This window comes from Halichoeres trimaculatus, unplaced genomic scaffold (genome assembly GCF_033239565.1).
Source record: "Halichoeres trimaculatus isolate MK-OKI-2021-1 unplaced genomic scaffold, fHalTri1.1 fHalTri1_scaffold_17, whole genome shotgun sequence".
In the NCBI taxonomy this organism is placed as follows: Eukaryota; Metazoa; Chordata; class Actinopteri; order Labriformes; family Labridae; genus Halichoeres; species Halichoeres trimaculatus.
In genome coordinates this window covers 13664579-13685996 of record NW_027437195.1, presented here as the reverse complement: position 1 = coordinate 13685996, position 21418 = coordinate 13664579, and the positions used below count along the sequence as shown (strand labels likewise).

Below are 21418 nucleotides of genomic sequence, written 5' to 3'. Positions count from 1 at the left end.
ACTTATTTTTTAAATTTCCCTTGCATTGTCATACCATTCCTGTGAGGCTGTCAAGGAATGTTCTGTACTGTTTTTCTTTGCTTAAAAAAATTGGAAAATAAAAATAAAGTTCCAAACAAAACAAAAAAACCTTGAATTTGAAAAAAAAAAGAAGTTTTTTTTAAGAAGAATCCTGATTTTGATATTGCCAAATAAAAAAAATCCTGATACATCGATTTTAAATTTTTCACCCACCCCTTTAAAATTAATTACACAAACATGTTGTTTATGGTTCCAAATATAAGAGTATGTACATCTTTCTCGTGTGAGGCCATATTACTAAGAGCTCCCCCTGGTGGCTGAATACAGCATAGGTTTTGAAGCCAGCCTTTATAAGAGTATGTTATATATAGCAGAAGGGCTGTCAGTCTTTCAGTCTGGTCATGCCTCGGCTCTCACAGTATGTCAGTGCCCATCAAGGTGGTCTCCTGTTTTTCCATCTCACACTGGGAGGACATGGAGGAATGACACCACAATGCTACAACAGCTCAAATGTAAATTAATATTAATGCATGGTGCTGATTTTCAGTGTCGTATGTAAATGTCTTGGTTGACAGAGCAGCTTTAAAAAAATGAGCCTGCTCCAGAAATGACTGAAGTAATCCATCACATAGATGTCAGCCTGAATGAAAAACTGATAAGTTTAAGATTGGAGGAAGGAAAGAGAGCGAGGAACATGGAGGAGAAACAACATGTTACTAAAAGTGTCATTAATCTCCCGTCACCTGCAGCGAGCAGTGAATGACCTGTCAGAGGTGTGTTAGCTAATCAACTGGCCAGATTAGGACGACAGACGCTGTGTTTACAGACAACATTGATGGATCCTGTCAGACCAGAGGCTCAGGGGTTATAAATAAACCAAGGGTGGATCAGGAAAGAGGAAGGCTCCACAAGTTCAGACAGTGCAGGAAGACCAGAGAAGAAAATAGATGTGGAGGGATAAAAAGGGAGAGGAGGTAAATGTGTGAGTGTATGTGTCATAAACGTGTGTGTGTGTGGGTCAAAGAAGAGCGTGATGACAGGCCAAACGACCCCCTTGAGAGATCTCTCCGTCCTTGTAAGAACATGTTAAATCCTTCCTTCCTCCCATCAACTACATCCTTCTGGGGTCAAACCGAGGTCAGAGAGGATACAGCCTCTCCACAGTGATGCTGTTAGTGTCAGTCACACTCCCATACAGACATGATGACACACACTTCACCGTCAAACCTCTGATACTCAGGACAAGCCTGGTTAAGACTTTCTGCATGATCTGATGAAGCAGCAAACACTGTGAGAATTTTTGTCTGCCAGTATTTAGTCATAAGAGATTCTGCTCAAGTTGTTAAAAGGAACAAAAGATCAAATGAGGGTTATGTATTTCAACTTTGGTTCAAAGGAAATGGATCTGACACTTCAGCTTTCCTAGAACTAAGCTCTTTGTTTTAACATTATCTTGCAAATGAGCACTGAAAATATAATCTTTCTACTACTTATAAATGTAAATAATCTCTGGCATCTCTACTCTAGGAATTAATTTTTCAAGTGTCACGTACATTTTTTTTTATTTATTTTTTTTTACACACATTGAAAGAAAAAAATCACTAAAATTATAAAAATAATCCTTCAAAGTGAATTTCACAGTGTTTTTGGAGAATATGACATTAAAATTTACAGAAACGTTTAGGATTATTCAGTAGACTTTTCTGCGAAATTTTAAGGGGGGACTTTTAATCAGAAACTTCAATTTTTTTTACTTTAAATTGAAATCCTCCAGTATTTTTCAAGGAAATTATTGAAAAGTTTCAGCATTTCTTTTGGTAAACAATTCAAAACTCACAAAAAGTTCAAGCTGAATGTTTCAAAAATATCTATGAAATATTTTTTTACATTTTTTTTTATTTTAAGCATCAATTTTTTTAACAAAGTGCAAATCAAATTCATTTTGTTATGTATGCAAAAAAAATTAAGTTAATATTTATAGATGGAAGAAGATTGCTGAAGTTCTCATTTCTAGTCATGAATAAAAAAAATATATGTTTGAAAGATTTTTAGTAAAATTTATGTTTTTTTTTTTTTTTTAAGTATTCAACTGTCCGTCCAATTGTGTCATTCGACACAGTCCCAGGACTGTTTCATGGAGGTGTTAGGGATTGAAAGACAAAAAGAGAAAAAGACGTGGTCCACTGGGGCAGAATAACTCCTCGACTCTCACACACACTGTATGGACACCCAAATCCTAACACCCTGCTTCAACAAAACACACACACACACACACACTCCTACACACTCCCCATTCAAAGAAGAAGTGTTTGCAGCGTGGCGGGGGATTATGCTGGATATGTGGAGCAGATCTTGCTCAGTGCTAGTGATCCTCAAACTCAGGGGGTTTGGGCTTAGCAGTGGGCTGGATTTGTATTCTCTGGCTCTCACTGTCTCTAACCTCTTTAACCTCTCCCTGTTTGTCTGTCTCCTTCTCTCTCACCCTCCTCACACAGAGCAGGGATGAGTTTCTGAAGAAGCAGACAGACATGAACGCACAGTGAGAGGAGAAGAGGACACTGAACGGTTCAGCTTTGACAGCTGAGCATTTATTTGTCTGACTTTGATATTTATTCTGAGTTTCTTTCACCGACGTTTATGTTTTTCATTCAAGTGGAAGATCAGTTTTAGAAGAAAACTGTGACAAAAGATGAGCACATCCCACCAATCTGCTATGCTAGCTCCAATCAGAAAGTGTTGTTCAGAGAGAAAAATAGACCAATTTCCATCAAATCAAACTTTTCAATATAACTTTTCAGGTGGGCATAATTTTATCTGTACAAACAGAACATTTAGTGTTAGCAAATGCAAATCACACTTTATAAAACAGTTTTCATTTTAAGCTCTCTGAATTTAAATGACCTTCATATGTGTACATGGTAATCACAGAAAATGATGCAGCAAAAACAGCAACACAATTTGTGCTCTAATCTCCCTCCTGAATACAGAAAAGGTCAAAACCTTTAATGGCATTTCAGTTTTATTCATCAGTTCTTCATCCAGGTGAACGGTGTCAGAGAGGGATGAAAGATCAGCCTGCCTGCACCGGACTGATAAAATGGTGACATTTAATTAAAAGAAATTTCTTTATAACCCTTCCAGCCTTTCAGAGGAACATCTTTTAACCTTTATGTTTAAAACTGATGTACCTCATCCTTTAGAAAACATATGACATCTGTGGAGGGTTTATGCAGCAAGGTGTTCAGCTAAAGTAAGACAGTGATACTAACAGATCTCTCAGCTGACTCAGCACCTACAGGGAGGAGGTTGTTACAGCAACAATATTCATCACAACCCCGGTAATTTGGACTATCTGACACCTTTGACTGAACAGGAACAAAAAGAAAAGGAACAAACAGTTGAATAAAGACATCGTTCTTTTTCTCGCCGTGACTTTTAGGGCAGAAACACTAAGTCATGCTTGGCAGCGAGTCCAGTCTCTAACACATAACAAGCCTCTCTCTCAGTCTAAAATGTCCTGCACATAAAACAGAGCTTTGTCCCGCAGTGACAAACACCCAGGAAGGAACAGGAGGCGGGACACTCTGTCTTTCCCTGCACATGTGTTGTTCCATCCAGGAACAGTGTTGTTACGGGAAACCAGATTTCCAGAGTGAGAATGGTCTCACAAATACTGAGACACAGTGATCTCCATCCTGACCCTCAGCCAATCCTATATCTGCCGCCTGGACGAGGACAGAAAATGCAGTGACATGACGGAAAAGATCGCTACACAACCAGACTTCAAGATAGACTTTTTTTTAATGTTTCTATTCCCCCACATTCACACTTTGTGTTTGAGATGCTTTATATCTTTGGAAGTATTAAAGATGATTTATGATGCTCTCTGGATCAGCACAGTCTGCTTCTACTTCATTCTCATTTTCAGCGACAGAAGCTAGAAAACACCTGAGCCTGACACATCTGTGCAAAGTTACAAGCTTTCTGACAAAAGCACAGTGATGCAGTTATCAAGCAGGAAAATCTGGAAGGTGATAAAAAAAACACTCCTAGCAGTTTCTCCATTTCAGTTATGTTGTATATTTTCTTATAAAAGCTCAGTGATGGACCAATCAGCTTCGAGCTTTCACTGATCACAAGTCACTGTTTAAACTCAAGTCTCTGCATAAACTGTGGAAAAGAAGCCACACATGAATCAATTTGTCTTCTGTTTTAAATGAACAAATCTAGTATTTTTGTACACCTTACAAATGCTGCTTCTGTTTTGTTGGTCGTCATTTTACAGCTTTAGCAATGAAAGCTCTTGGCTCTCTTGTTATGTCACACTTTTTGTCAGTTTTCAGGGTTTTTAGGAGCTCAGCAGTCTGAGGAAGTGATGGAACAAATGGAGACATTAACCAAACTAAGCTCATAGAAATGCTAACACATTTAAGCCCTCACCACGGTCTGACAGGACGAACCCTGAGACAACCAACAAGAGAAACTTTGAATTTACTGTTTGGTTTGGGTAAATAAGAAAATTCACACCGTTTTTGGCTTTTAGTTGTTAAAGGGCCTTCAGACTGTTATTTGGTTGTGGTTATTCTGGTTGCTTTTTTGATGCACGTTTTTAGTGAAGGACGAAAGAAAAAAAATGCATTCTACATTTTTCATGTTGTATTAATTGTATTTTTTCCTTCTTTTTTAAATTGGTATTTATTTATTTATTTATTTATTTTTATTTATTTATTTATTTATTTTTATTTTATTTCATTTCATTTTATTTATTGTTTTTTTTATTTTATTTTATTTCATTTTATTTATTTATTTATTTATTTATTGGGGGGGGATTTAAATTGGGATTCTGATTTTTGGGATTTTTAATTCACTTTTTTTTTTTTATTTTAACACCAGACCACATAAAAAAGTTTAATGATGATGATGATGTCTACAGACTATACAAGGAGCCGTATTTCCCATAAAATGCCCTTCACATGTGAGTTGGTTTTTAAAATTTCTTCAGGGGATCTGATGTCTCAACTTTTTTTCCAACCCAGCTTAAAGACAAAGAAAAAATGAAGGATTTAAAGAAAAAAAAATCACGATTTAATTTTTTTTTACAAAAAAATCCAGATATTTTAATATATTGCTTTTTATTCTCCCACCCCTAATATAGAATTTAAAAGAGCAAATCTAGTCCTTGTTACAGGTGAATGACTGCTCATTTTCATGGTATGTCAGAGATTATTTACTGTAGGTTTTTATTTAAAAGGTGAAACTTTCTCACAGAGTCTTGTTTACATATAATTCAAAGACAATGTACAAACAGGAGCGTGCTGAGTGAGTTGTTTTCCCTGTAATGTAACAGGTCCTGCGTTCAGGCGGGTTGATGATGATCTTAACTGACAGCACAAAGCTGCATGACTGCTGACCTTCACTATAAAAAGCAGCTGCTCTCTGAATCTGAGAACAAACTGTGACATTTTCCACTAATTATAATAAAAGAGCTCTGAAATAATGTTCGACTGTTGAACCTCTGGAAGTTAAAGGGCATTAAATGCATTATCTGAAACAAAAACACCCTTTAACAGCAAAACAGACCATCCAACAAAGGTGAAGTACAAAGCATTTTAGAGTATGAACTTTCTTTCACTGCTCATTGTGAAAAAGTAATGACACAGTGAAATAAATGAATCAAATAATCATGTCCATCTCCTTTGCTCTCATCTCTGCACCTGTGTCCGCGATGAATCCATTTTTAATGGAGTTTCTAATGGGATTCCTTCTCCCTCTCCATCTGTTGCAGACACACCAAACACACGCAACGGGGATACACACTCATGCACGCTCACACATGCAGAGCTGGGGCTTCCCCCTGGTTTTCCATCAACAGCAGGTGTAGGACACCAATTAGATGCTGTGCAGCCTTTGGGAGGTGCACTACAGGCACCGAGAGGTTAATTATATCTGTTCACATCATAACTGGCCAGATGAAGTCCTGGAACGGGACTGAGCATCCAAATCATTGGGCTGAGACTTGAGGCCTAGAGGAGCTGAGACCCTGATGGAGATAATTAGCATAAATACAATGAAGCGCTCACCTTTCTACAAGATCTGAATGGATCTTTAATTAATCTTAAATGGTTTGATAACGTACAGTTGAATATGCATGGACAGTCATATGCACTGAAATGTACGTTCACACATGAGCACAAACACACATACCCCACACATGCACACATTAATGATCTGTGCTGAAAATCATTTGCATACTAATCTGAAACATGTAAAGGCATGACTGCACTCTGTAGCATCCTCATGTGTGAAAAACGTCTCATTTGAACCAGTTTCCTTCATTCCTGTGCAAACAGAGCATCTATTTTGATACTTTAAACATCACACAGTCTAAAAATAATGGCATCTCTGCGGGATTCTGCTGACTTGCATGATTTATTACAAGTTACCCTCCCCCCAGAAGTCAAAGCTCTGCAGAGCACATTTAGTGTTTCTATGCAGAGTCGAAGCATCCCACACCACACTGTTTCTGGCTCTCTCATGGTATTTTTAAGCATCCCTGACATCCTGTTCAAGGACTCGTGCAGAATGCGTCTCGTCTTCTGACCTTGTGATGTTGTGCACTTGCACACAGAGTGAACTTGATGGATACAAAGATGAATACACACACATACACACGTCTAGAGAGGGCTTCTCTCTTTCATGTTCGGCTGCCAGAAGAATGAGTTACACACACACACGCAGTCACACGCAGAGTATGTATATTTAGCGCAGGAACTTGCTCACTCCTGCTTTACATGCCTGATTGTTTTAGTGGGTCATGCTGAGCTGAGCGAATGTGTGTCAGTGGAGGAAAAGATAAGAGAGACAAAGAGAGAAAGACTCAGCTCTGGCAACGAACGGCATCTCCTACCCGCTGGCTCACCAAGAGGCTGTTTCCATGAGCACGCCGACTCTGACCTTGTTTCTAAATAAAATGCAAAACATCAAAGAGGACTACACTAGGCATGACAGAATTTGTGTCACATAGAAAGGACAAAATACTTCTGAGGAATGTACAAACTGCGCAACAAACAGATTAAAAAATATTTTTGGGGTGAGGTTAAACTGTCTGCAGAGGAGGAAAAAAATTCTACCAGAAGAAAGAAATAATCTGCTGTTGCTTGTAACTCTTAATTGAAGCATTTTTCATAACAACGCAGATTTTGCAGATGTACTAAAATTTAACCATGGTTGTTTTGGCTTTCAGCGCTGTGCAACCAGAAATAAACACTGACATGCCGATTAATCGGGCCGATTATGCCTGTCACCGATTAATCAACATCGGCCAAAATGTAGCCGATTATAAAAAAATTTTGCTCCACAGAGATTCTGTCGCTCCTTCTCCTGTGTGTCTGTGAGTTGGGCTGCACGCTGCCCGTGTGCCCACCCCCTCCGTTCACCATTATCTAATATAAGACTATAATTTGGCGTTTTAACGTCGTTTATGTTGCTCATTGTGTGTTTACAGTTTGACTTTTTTTTCTACTTACGGTTTAAATTTTGACTTCTTTATTTATCATTGTGTTTACAGCTTGTCCTTATTTGTCATAGGTTAACACTACAGTTAGTCTTATGTTGACAGTTTTATAATTAAAGTTCCTTGTTTTAATTTAATAGTTCTGTCTCTGTCTTGAATCATATGGGTATTATAATAATTTGTGTTCATATACAGTATATATCCTGTGTATATCAATGAATTTTTCCCATTTATCAGCTGATATATCAGATATCGGTCGATATATTGGATATTGGCCGATATATATTGGATATCGGCTTTTTTTTTGCCCCAAGTATCGGCATCGGCTTCGGCCCCAAAAATCCCATATCGGTCGGACTCTAATGCTGATATTCTGCAAACAGCACTTCCTCGTGTGCACGTCTTGCAGGATTCTTGTCAACTCACAGTTCTGCTTTGTGTACACTGCAAAAACTGAAATCTTATCAAGTGTTTTTGTCTTATTTTCTTATTTTCAAATTCCTTTTTAGACTCAATATGAGCCAAATTCACATGACCAATCCAGAAAAATGTCTTGTTTAAAGTTATTTAAGGACAAAAATGAGGTCTGAGTTGCTTGTAACCAGTAAAAAAAATCTGCCAATGGAACGAGAGAAAAATTACTTGTATTAAGACATTGTTCTAGTCTCAAGGAAATTTTCAAGCAATTTTTTCTTGTTCCATTGGCAGATTTTTTTTACTGGTTACAAGCGATTTAAACCTCATTTTTGTACTCTGATAACTTGAAAGAAGACGTTTTTCTGGATTGATAAGTTGAAAGTGGCTCATATCGAGTATAATAAGACCATTTTTACTTTAAAAAAGACAAAAACACTTAATAAGATTTCAGTTTTTGCAGTGTAGACTAAAAATGATGCCAGTTCTCTCATGAAGCAACATTCAGGAAAAACCAGTGTGCAGGAATGACACTCTCAGAATATCATCCTGATTTCAATACACAAGTGGCATCATTTCTCAGCTGGCAGCAAGGGCAGCCTCATCTCTGCTGGCACCCACACACATACAAATACACACACAGAGACAGACAGAGATGCACAGCTTGACTCTTCTGCAGCACAATCTGCTGTTTTATACAACACCACAGAGCAGGAGAGTCTATCTGCTGCTGCCTTGCTTCACACACTGAATCTGGGCGTAACATGCTCACACTTAATGGGCTCACACTGTCACTGTGTGTATCTGTTAGCAGCTAAAGGCTCTCTATTCTGCAGCATAAAAGTGAAAGTGCAGGGTGAACCCTTATCAGCGCAGGGAGGGAGAAGAAAAAAAAAAGTGACTCGTGACTACAGAAGAGCGAAACCGCCAAGCTCAATATCTGCCTGTCTGGAGATAAAAAATAAGGAAGCCCTCTGAGCTGCACTTGGGGCACTCAAACAAGATCAAACAAAGAGCGTGGGAGAGTCTGGTGGAGGGAGGAAGGGTGAAGGGGAAACGGAGGGAGATTGAGAAAGAGGAGAGAGGACCGAAGGAGGCAGGGTGTTATAACCTAAAGACAGCAGGGTGAAAAAAAAGAGCGGACAGGTTCATGGGCTCACTGACATGGCAAAGGGAAATCAATGTGAGCCTTTAAATGAATCAGCAACATCAGGTGAGTTATCCCAGCGTGGTCGATTTTTCTTTAACTGCTGCTCTGATACATGTTACGACTCACAAACAAGCAGCATTCACCCCTCACTGTTGCTCCTTTAAACAAGCTATACCTGAATTTGTCCAATAGTTTGGCTACCAGAGAAGAAAAAGAGCCACTTTATGGAGCAATATTTGATGCTAAATAGCGACAATATTCACAATAAGAGCAAAGTAAAAAGGTTTTATTGATAGCTTTTAGCCAGTAGCATCCAAATAAAGTCAACCTTAGTACCACACACACCAACAAACAGTAGCACCCTCATCTCTCGCTCCCTGGCATCTTTCCCTCCTTGGCTCCTGTGCTCAGTAACGTGAGCTTTAATCCTAATCCCTCCACACGTGCCATCATGAATCAGATTTTGGAAGGAGACACCTATAGATGCACAGCCAAGCTGTGGAGGAGACTGCAAAGAAACATGTCATCTCCACTGTGAGTCAAACACCTCCGACAAACATCAAACAAGCCCCCGTCTTACTTCATTTTCACCTCTCTGCCCAGCACGTCTGTCCCACCCAGCTGCACTACAGCTGACTGAAACTTCCTTCCTTCTTCACTCTGCACTGCCAGTGCTCCCACACCGGCGTTCTGGTGCCATCATGGTTTTCTGAGAGCTGTGCCAGTGGGCCTGTGAGCGCACATTGCTGAGTCTGGAGATAAAAGGATGTTTGATCCAAACCCAAGCCGACACCACGAGTTCAAAAGGTAAAAAGAAAAAGTCTCTGATGAATGAAGGAGACAGGATTTGATTGGATGCAGAGGCTGGGAGCTTTGTGATGATCATCAGAGTGTGATCATGAGTATTACAGCGCGGTAAGCCAGCTGGATTTACTTATTAACACGGTTTAAACAAGCGGCTGCTTTATCATGTGTCTTTGTGATCATTATTATGCACATTATGCTTCATACACGCCAAAAACAGGTTTAGATTTTCTACTTTCAAAGTAGCTTCTGGCTGAAGCTGTTCACTGTTTCAGAATAAAAGCTCACTCCTCACATTTTAACTTGCCATAGCTTGAAGCTGTGTGGTTATAAACCAACAGAAACATTTGATCACCAAAGGCATGAGACCTTGAAATGTACTGAATTTCTTTTTTCAATCCATCACATGGTTTAAGAGTCATTTCAGGGGGAGGACGTAAAACTGGGCAGACCAACTCTGCAAACAATACTCAAAATGTCATATCCTATTTTTAGGGGTCGACATCTTTGAGAGTAATAGTTTGTTTTGACAGGTAGTTTCAGGGATAATATTTTGTGGGTTGACTCTTTTGGGATTGATAGCTTTAAGGCTGTTCCCTTTAGATTAGTACTCAATTTTTCTCTTAGGGTTGATTTATACTTTTGGGATTGTTACCACTGTTTATCTTTTAGGTACTAATACTTTAGAGTAATATGCTTTATGGTTTATAATTTTAGGAGTGATACTTTTGAGCTTGACACTTGTGGGGTTTATATTTTAGGGTTTATTCTTTTGATTCCTTCATGAATGATTCTTTTGAGGTCGATGCTCTCCAGAGCAACAATTTTGAGTTAAATACTTTTGAGGTTTATACTTTTTGGATTGATAATTTTGGTCCTATAAAATACTTTTTCTTTATTTTACACAGTGATCAAACTATTAGTGAAGGAAATTAGTAGATTATTGTTGTGTTAATCATTTCTAGCTTTTCGTTTGATTTTAGATTGCTCCAACCGCTGCTATGCTGTATAAAACCTTGTCTTGTCATATGCATTTAAAAGATAAGAACATAAGTTGGAAACAACTTGAAAGTTTCTAAATTCAGGGATTTACAACTGAGACAGCCTCTTGATATAAGACAGGCATGTTTGTTTAAAGTATTTAAAGCCACGGTTGTGAATGTCCTGTCCTCCTGCTCTGTCCTTTCTTGGTATGTTTCTATAGGGTATTTTTAAGTTCTTATCATTGTCTTTTCTTCTAGGTTTTAAAATTCTGTTGAGCAATCTGATTGAAATGGTTGGAAAAATAAATAAACATAAATTCTGAAACAAAATAGATATAAAAATTGGGTGACGAAAACTTGATAACAGGTAAAAAGTAGTTGGAACAGTGGTTCTTAACCTGGGTTTGATCGAACCCTAGTGGTTCGGTGAGTTGGTCTCAGGGGTTCGGTGGAGCCTCTGCAGCCAAGACACACCCGATTCATTGTGTCAATTTGCAATGAAATGCCCAGTTTGGCCATATTTTAATCCATACTAACTATGTCGACCAAAAAAAGAAAGTGGTCAGACGAGTATGTAAAACATGGATTCACATGCATCAGCCTCTTATCTGCGTGATTTGCAATGCCAAGTTGAGCAACTCTAGTCTTGCACCAGCAAAACTAAAGGAAGTGGCACTTGCCAAGGTGAAGTCACACATATCTGAACTGGTCTCTCAAAGGCAACAGCAGAAGACGCACTGATTTGTGGGTATATAATTTGTTGTGAGTTCATGCACTGTGTCGGCTGTGTTCTTGGAATAAGGTGATGTTCGTGCACAGTTCATTTGATGCACCAGTATACCTATGTCTTTGGTTCGATACCTCCAACAAGGTTAAGAACCACTGGGTTAGAACATAAAAAGAACTGCCCCTTCCCATAAACTAAACAAGACCTTTGCTCTTTTTGACATGAGATCAACAGTAAATTCTACAGAGACATCTGAATCACATTACCAGGAACACAACACAGAGTAATCCAATCAAAGCTGTCCTCTGCTCCAGGACCACCAGACTGCAAACGTAATTTCAGTCCTCGCACACAGAAAACCAGGAGGACTCACTTCCTGCACCAGCTGTAACTAAGGTGTGTCTGAGTGTCTGACTGTGTAATGAGGCTAATTTTCAGTTAGCCTGATGAGCCACTGCAGCTCTGACCTCCTGAGGACAAAGCACACAGCCTGCACGTGTGTCTGCAGTTTAGCTGACCTAGTCTCTGAATATCCGCGTGGTTGGATGCTCCACAACACTCAGTCAGAGAAAGAGACAGAGACAGAGATGGAAGAGATGGAGAGGGGAAGAAGAGGCCATGGATGACATCATTGACTTTAGCTTTGAGCTGGGCTGGGTTCAGCTGGACAGCAGCATGATATCACTTTGCCTACAGGATCAACACACTCACAAACACACAAGCACAGTGGTCCCACAGATGTGAGAGCTTCTTTCAAACACACACGCATGCTCACACACACACACATCTTAACTCAAGCTCACCTAATTAGGCAGTCTATTGGAACGACGAACCAGGCCTAGTTCCCCTGCTATGAATATATTGTGTATTCAGGTTTGTGGTGTGTAAAGGAAAGAAAGACAGAGGGATAAAAGAAAGCAGGGGTTGGAGGTTGGAAAATCCCTGGCAACAGGCCCCGAGCAGCATGTCTTACTTCATCAGGCTTCTCTCAGAGAGGAAACATGACATTGTGAAGGATTACAAACAACCTTGCAGCATAAGAAAACTCAAAGGCTCCACCTCAGGGTGTCCATGACTTGGCAGGTTGAAGACTGGGTTTTCCAAACTTGACAGTTTTACAGAACATCAATCCAAATCCAATCATCTTAAATGGGATCTGAAATTATTCCAAAAAATCCTCCTTGAAAAGAGGCGATTGTACTACTCGTAAAGTATTAAATACAGAAGGGAAGATCCATCTTATTGTCATGGAAATAGCACAACACATCTTTTGGCTAGCTGTAGTGGATGTTAGCCTGAGGCACAAAGTCCACTCCACGATTAGTCTGAACACCTTCTTTTCCTTCTTCTTCTTCCTTGATGGACCACTAACTATCTGTTCAATAAATGGACAAATGAGAAAGGAAGGATGGATGAATAGATGAATGGATGGACTGCTAGATGGATGGATCAACTAAATGGAGAAGTGGGTTGATGAATTTCAACCCACCAAACAAATGACACTGCAATCATCAACGTTACTGGTTATGATGACTCATGTTTCGCTAATATCCAACATCAGCTACGTCGTTTTTTTTATTGCTACATGTGTTTATAACTCTTGATTTCTTGTTTAATTCTTTAAGTCTAATATTTAACAACAAACTCACTAGAGGACAACTTGAGGAGCCTATCCCTCACCAGCAGTAGCCGTAAGACCCCGCTATCCTCCGTACCTACCCTATCCTCCGTAGCTCCAGTACGTAACTTCTGATACTGATACACCAAACTTGACTCTGAACTGGAATTTCTGTAATTTTCAAAGGTCGGCTGTTTCCTCAAAGGAAGACTTGACATTATTCTGACACTGTACCACGGCTGCTACACCTGTTTTTCAGGTCAGTCCAACAAAGCCGCCTGAGCAGTTATCTTTGGCGCTGTCAGCATTCAGCTCATCACACGAGACCTCAACACGAGACAAAAGAGTAGAAATATTACGTCTCTTCAGCACTGATCAGAGGGATATTTGGAAGAGTAGCATTTAAGCTAATGTCTGTATTTTACTCTCCGTATTACTGCTTAACCTTTACTGCATACTATCATAAACAAAGCAGATGGTTCATCCTTGATTTATTCATAGACTTGGTGTATCACTGGAAATCATCTAGACTTGAATACCTAAAATCTTCTGTCTATCTTTTTCATTTTGCATGACCTATATCTCATCTGTACACTTCTTCTCTGTTTCTCTTTGTCTGCACCGCTGTCCCTGCAATTACTATAAATTTAATGAGGGAAGCCCATAAGGGATAAAAGCTTTTAACTCGGTTTCCCTCATCAGTGATTCATGGAAGTAGGGGGGTACCAGCAAGCGTTCAGGGCAGGAGACACCTCTGCTTGTATCACATCCATGATTTGCTCTGATAGACACTAGTATTCCCCCATCCCATCGACTCATGGTGCTTACAGCGCAGTAAAAATTATGGATTTTTCATTATCCTCCAAAGCCTTTTATGCTGCTCTAAGCTTTAATAGTTACACTTGCTAACCACATGGTGAGGGTCAACAGGGAAACTATGATGGGAGAGGGGGTGGACTCGTTTCAGATGACAGTTTTGTAAATCCGCTCAAATCAGCAACACAGCCCGATTTGATGTCCCTCTAACACTGTTGTGGTCTCTTTTGGTGTCACTGGTCATTGTGTTTAGGATAATCCTCTTTATTCAGGGGGCTTAAAAACTGTACTTTGTTAGTTTGCAGACAGTGCTGATACACTGTAAAGCTTTACCCAAAAACAAAGAGTGAGGTGGAGTTTTAGACCAGGATATATGCTCTTTTTTGGGGTAATAAATCATTTTTTAATATTTCAACAATAAGTGTAAAAGCGTAAGAGAAAAAACGAGGGGTTTTGGACACTGATCTCATTCTGATGTCATTCTGATGTGTCATGCAGCTCCCCTCCTTCCCTGAGTCACCAACACTCCCACCCATAACATCAGCAGCCTGAAGTACCGTTTCTCCCTCTGCAAGCTAATAAATTATATTAGTGCAGCAGGCAACATGAGCAATGGTGTCTGTCCTGTTCTGTCATTTAAGTTCTGCCAACAGGAGGGAAATATATTCATCACAGAGCCCTCATCGCATCAAGCAGAACCAGAGTAATCAGGGCAGAGCTGAGCTAAGGACTGCTCCTCTTCCCCTCCCTGTCTTTGTTTATTGGCTCTCCTGATGGCTGCTGGCTCACACTCACTGTTGACATGATTCTGGCCTTCATTTCTAGAGAGTTTCCTTCAGCTCTTCAGAGTGCTTTTTCTGTAAATAACCACCATCCATGTGTTAACAATCAAATGCTTTCATGCTAGTAAAGTCACAGGGAAATATGAACTTAACATTAAGGATGGAAATCTTTTCCACCCTTGATTCCTGGACCTTTACTTCAGTTCTACCTCAGGTTTACTTTTTTTATTAACCATCAAATGTGTTTTAGCTAGCGCTCTAGCTAAATTTCTGCTAGCCCTTCTTGCAAGGTAAAGTAAGTTTCACTGTTACATTATAAATGATCTTTTTTTGCTCATGTTCTGTGAGCATTTCTTGACGAACAAAGTTTCTCTGTGGTATCCAATGACATAAAAGGTGACCCTTTTTTCATCTATGACTCCAGCTATTCCCTTTACCCCTGGACTGTGTTGACTCTGCTGCCCCCTGTGGGCAAAACACAGAGTTTTTTTTCGTTTTACCAATGAATTCTTCCTAAATATGTGTTGGAAATCTACTCTACCAGTAAAAATCTTATCATCCTGCTTTCTTGTCTTAAAATCAACTGCATCTCTGGCTGAGAATCTTTTTCGAAGAAAACGTAAACAAAGACTTTTTTGGCTGTAATCGATCATCTGAGAGCTCCCCTGCAGCAGCAGTTCAAAATAACTTAACAGAAATAATCTATCTTGGCGTTGATGCTTTCACAGCCAAGAGAGGTGCGTTGTATTATTTCAGTCTTTTTTTAAGCTAGCTTAAATTCTTTTAAGTTTTTTCCGTTTTCCAGATAAATAAATACATACTCTTGGATATCTTGTTCGGAATATGCAAGGCACTTTAACAGTAAAGACAGGTCCAGGGAGTTTTTTTGACTCTACATTTTTTCCCACAAGTTTATCCACTTACAATACTTTTAGTAATGAAACTACTCTTAAATTTGTTTGGTAAGTGTCAAAAAGGTTAAAAATGAAAGGAAACCCCTTTTCATTGGTAGAAAAGTTGGATCCTTTCTACACTGAAGTTAAAATAGCTCAGGTCCAGCAGCACAAATAGTACATATAGGTCTACATGGTGTCAAGTTAAGTCAGTCAGCTGGTGACATGTCAAACCCACAGAAACAACATGCAGCAGAAGGAAAGGGGGGAGGAAGAGGATTAGTCAGTACCGTTGCAGAACTGTAGCAGTGATGAGGTGTCATACAAGCTGCTGTAGCTGGAAAAGCCGTCCTCCATGCTCAGCCTCTGCTCCGCTGCTGTGTGCTCCCTCTGCTCTCCACCTCCTCTCTGTCTCTCCTCTCTGTCGCTCTTTGGTGACTCCCCTCCGTTAGTTCAGCGTTCACTTCGCGCTCCCTCCATTCACTCTGCACGGCTCAGGCTCCCTGTGTGAATCACCATCACAGCCCATTCACTCCGAGTTTGTCATGTGAACTCCAACCTCTCCTCTTTGGTCCTGAACCAGTCCTGAAGCAGAGCCGAAACACTCCCTGCTGAAGACGGCGCTGCAGCAGACACACACAGGCAGAAGTTAGGAGGCTGCTGGTGGTTTTGTTTTCCTCTTCTCTCGTCCTCTCCTCCCTCCTCTTGGCTTGTTTCTCCTCCCTCTCTTCTCCTCTTGTCCTCTCCGGCAGAAGCAGCTGTGTGTCGTTAGCTCTCGCTGATCTCCAGCAGAAAAACAGCTTAAAGAGGGCTTGAGCCGAGCGCAGGGAGGCAGTGTGCGTGTGTTTACGTGTGTGTCAGACTGTGTGTGTGTATGTGTGTGTGTTAAGATAAAGCTCGGGACAGCCCAGCCCTCCCCTGTCACACAGTGTGGACGAGTCAGAGCGGAGGGGGGGCTGGGCCTGGAGGATAGATCCTCCTCCTCCTCTTCTGTCATGGAAGGAGAGGAAGAAAGGATGAAAGAGAGGTTAAGGTAGACTAAAAAGAAATGGATTCAAAAGGTGAAGACAAAAAGAGTTGGGGAGAAAAGAGGAGAAGCAAAGGAGGAGAGGGGCGTTGGAGGTGGGACAGAAGACGAGAAGGAAAGGAGGACAAACTAGAAGACACAGAAGGAAAAGAGGTGATGGGATAAGGTGGAAAGAGGGTGCAAGGAGGGGAGTAAGAGGTAAGAAGAGGGGTGGAAACGAGGATAAAGTGGCTGAGAGAGGAAAGGTAGGAAAGGAAGCTCAAAATGAGCGGGGGAGCAAGAAGAAGAGAGAACAGAAGAGGAGGGATGACAAGAATCAGAAGGTCAATTATGGGGTTGAGGAAAAGTGATGGGTCTAGGAAAGGTGTAAGGGGAAGGTAGTGAGGAACAAGGAGGAGAGAGGAAAGGAGGAAAGTGAAAGGACCAAACACAGAATGATAGAAAAGGAGAGAAAGAGAAGAGAGATGAATGAATGATTTCATTTGTTCATGTAGATGACAAGTTAAACAGTGAGTAATACGAATAAATGGTAATTAGAAAAATGAAAACAGAACATGACAATCACTGATTTAGTTTCTCAGTTTACATGAGCGAAAAGGAGTAGTTTTATCTAATCCTACCTTTGAAATGTGAAGTATTAAATTATAACACTGTCTTTTGTTTACAAACATTTTTTAATATGTACAATGGATATACAACGCATCGTTTATACAGAAAAATACACTCATACAGATAAATTCTCTACAAATGTAGGGGGATGAAAAGTGGGGATAAGGTTGGATTAAAAAGGACAGAAAAGGATGAGGTGGACATATAGAAAGGGAAGGAAAGGAAAGGAAAGGAAAGGAAAGGAAAGGAAAGGAAAAGAAGGAAAGGGAGGGAAGGGAAGGAAAGGAAAGGAAGCAGGTATAGTAGCTGTACTATCCCCTTCACTTCTCTCTCTCACACACACACACACACACTCAGAGTATGGAGTCATATGGGGACACAGTGTAACAAACCGGCGTCACGTCTCTCCTGCAGCCTCACACTCAGACTGAGCGCTGGCAGAGCATCACTGCTGTGGCTGAAACATGATTATCATTCTGTCCTCTGTGCGTCTTATCTGCCACGCTGCAGCCTGCTCCGAGAGCAAGGGATCTTAAAAACAAGGCTGAGAGGGGGAGAGAATGAAAGGGAGACGAGTGGGGGACTGAGAAAAGAGAGGAATAAATGGGATAGACTGGGGGAGGGGGAAGAAAATAGAGGGTATAGAGAGAAGGAGCGAATTAAAAAGTGAACAGGGTGGGAGTTTCATGGGGGGAAAGGGGGATCCCCTCGTAGAACTGGGGTTCTGTATGTGCATGTGCAGGGAGAGGGGGGTCTTTGCATTATTTATAGTTCAAGCCTGCACAGAAAAATAATCAGCTCCAAGAAGACAGAGTCTGTGGCCTACATCCACGCCTGAAACATTCCCCCCTTTTTGTGCAAGATCACAAGACAGCACCAACCAAAGCTCTGTGAAAGGATTTGTTTCTCTCACTGTTTCTAAAGCAGGCCAGCAGGTGAGATATAATCTGCAGGTATCTCTTAAAACCCTATCTGGTTCAAAGGTGGCCCTTGCTATATTTGACCTTCTACAGGAGCATGAAAGGGATGCAGTGAAGCACTTTTTAATGGTTGATCAGTTTCTGGTTCAAGGCCTCCATGTGTTTGACCTCAGAGCTGCTCCCCCTTTATTCTCTCCTTCCTGCTGTCCCTCAGGAAAACACTGCACTCTGCTTCACCTATCAAACAAAACAGCATCCAACCACCAAAGACGAGATTTTGTGCAGAGACAAGGCTCTCATTGTTGACCCGTGTTGTATTTGCACACTGTAGTAGTTGTTTAGAAGAATCACATGGATGTTGCATTTCCAAACACAGAAAGTGTCGACCTTTCAACCTCTTGTTTAACTCAGTTTCTGCAGTTACGCTTAATGCTCTTAAAGAAGAATGTGGAGAAATGCAGCAGGGTATTTGTTATTAATTCAGAAAGTATGCAGTCAGATTTATTAAAGCACATTAAAAGAGAGGCTTCTTTGTCTGGGAAACCTGTTTTAGATGCACCCAGAGGCCCCAACATCCAGTGTTTTGATCAAGATCTGGAGGAATTCCACACAAGCCAGCAACACACCCTGTAAACATCCTTTGTGTTTTTGTTCTGCAGCCTGCGACTCACACTGATGTTTTGTCTAAAGAGGTGGTCAGATTATTCCAAATCTCATTGCAGGCCAGATTTGCAGTGTAGATTAAGGACAGGTCTGGGTTTCGTGTCTGTACATATGCTCTCGTGAGAAGAGGCAACTCAAACTGGGGTACATTCTCTCCAAAGTCCTCTCCCCATGGGTCCCTAAACCCCGCCTACAACCCTGGCGGGTGGCAGGTGGTGGGGCGGCTGCTTCTGCTCCACCCCTCCTCTCTCTGCATGTCCTTTTGAACTCTTCCCTCCCACCATTCGCCAGTAAATCCAGAGGGTGCATAAATACACACACGCACACACAGATTTACAATATAAACAGGACAGTGCAGAGCAGGGTGTGAGAGTCTCACTTCTGCCAACAAACACTGGAAACGTGCAGCTCACTACAGGAATGGATTCAAAGATTACTGATTAACTTTATTATAAAAATAAACAATAAACATGTTTTTAATGTGAATACTGCTTTTTAGTTTGCTAAAGTAAAGTTAAATGATCCGCTGGAACATCTTTGACTACAGCTTTTTGTAACTACAGAGAAAAAAAATTGCTTCAGTGTGTATAACAAATGTGGAACGAAAAGACCTTAATCTGGAACATCATAGCTTCAAAGACCTTATCAGATCTGATTTTGAGTTTCACTGTTCTAGTTCACTCAGAGTTGCTTTAAATGTGTAAATTATTAACTCTTACAAAAATTATATTTAAATAGTAAAATACATTTGGAATGTAAATCAATTCATTAAATTATACTTTCACTAGGTGGACAGATACTCCACAGTAAAACGAAACACGATATCAGAAGATATGCGATAGGAAATGACACGATACAATATGATAGGATGCAATACAGTGATAATGAAAATAATAGAATAAACTTTATTCATCTAGCACTTTTCAAAACAGGATTTCAAAGTGCTTTACAATAAAAATGAACAATAAGATAATACTGTACAATATGATATGATGCTATTCAATATGAAATGCTACAGTGCTGTACAATGCCATGCTTTATAATCCAAACAATACAAAAATAAATAAAATAAGTAAATAAGTAAATATATATATATATATATATATATATATATATATATATATATATATATATATATATATATATATATATATATATATATATATATATGTAGTACATTACTACACACTACAGTACATTATGCCAAAATATGATAAAATATGATACAATACAATTTTTTTGTGTATTTATTCTTTCATTTGTAAAGGAACTTTTTGAGGCAAGCACTTTTAACCGTGTTAATTTGGAATACCTCTCCTTCAAATAGCCTTGTGACACAGTATGATATATTAGATACGATAAGATTGGATTGAATTGGATATGATACAATGTGACTATGTGTGATCAAGATTCAACCTAAACATCTTTTTCTTAATTAAGCATTGTCCATAAAATATTTCAGGCTAAAGGTAAGATTAATGTGTACCTTCTTGGATGCCATGGAACTTTTAAAGCATGCTAACTTTGTCTGTCTCATGCTGTGACTTTAATCATCTGTGGTGTTACAGCCATGTTGTTTGACTATGCTCTTTGTACTTTATAAAAGTACATACAGGGTGTCCAATAGAAACCATTTATAGCTGGGAGAGTTTGATTTATACACAACCTGCAGGGTCAGAGCACATGCAGATATCTGATCATATTACATCTGGAAAAAAAATGTGGTGTCTTGCTTAAGAGGGCTGAAGCAAGCATTCTTTGGTGTCCAGCCGTCTTTGCTTTCTCCACTGGCCTGCTGTTTTTACAGCTTTGGTCCCCATGAAGAAGTGTTTGTTCTTTTTTTCGTCATAGGTAAGAAAATAAACTGCTGACATTAGTTGATCATTCAGCTTGTCAGTGAGCCAGGATTATACAAAATCAAATCCAGACCTGAGGAGGAAACAAGGTCAATCCTCTGTATGATCCAGCCACCATCTGTGAGTCTGTCCTGATTATTGGGCTGTTTTGTGCTTTACACCATGAGTTAATCCAACCAGGAGTCTTGATGATTCATGCAAACGCTGAAATTTAAACTAATCTATAATCTTTACAGCAAGTCATGCTACACAGCTAAAGATGGAGTGCTTGTCTTCATGATAACATTTTAGTAAGGGATGTCTGCACAAATTCGTTGAACATTACACTTTCTGGGAAAGATGCCAAACTTAACAAAGTATAGCTTCCTTGAAAACCTTTGTCAACAAATAATAAAAGATTTAGTTAAAGGAATTAAAAGGAAAATGTAAGAGTCCATGAGTTGATCCCAAATTTGATGTAAATCGTGTTAAAAGTGTTAAAAGTGTTAATTTTCTCATTTATCAAAATGGAAAGGTGAATGTGTTCAATCTAAGTTGTAAATGTAGAAGAAGATAGCAAAGGTCACTCACTATGAGCCAAAAGGGAAGGCAGAAAAATACTGTACAGTGTACTGGAATAGTT

General features: G+C 39.8%; 1 protein-coding gene across 8 annotated transcripts in view; it reads right to left on the bottom strand.

The window, feature by feature from the left end:
• The window catches only part of eml1 (EMAP like 1), a 56487-nt gene that overhangs the window by 26314 nt on the left and 8755 nt on the right, over nucleotides 1-21418 (bottom strand). For 3 of the 8 annotated variants that reach the window (XM_074691610.1, XM_074691614.1, XM_074691613.1), the window contains exon 1: nucleotides 16012-16618. The exons of 1 other annotated variant lie outside the window; for it this stretch is intronic. In XM_074691610.1, coding sequence (XP_074547711.1) covers nucleotides 16012-16078 — 67 coding nt within the window. In that variant the 5' untranslated portion in view covers nucleotides 16079-16618. Of the gene's footprint in view, nucleotides 1-16011; nucleotides 16620-21418 lie in introns of those variants that run through there. 4 more of the 8 variants (XM_074691608.1, XM_074691609.1, XM_074691616.1 and 1 more) reach the window with 3 other exon arrangements.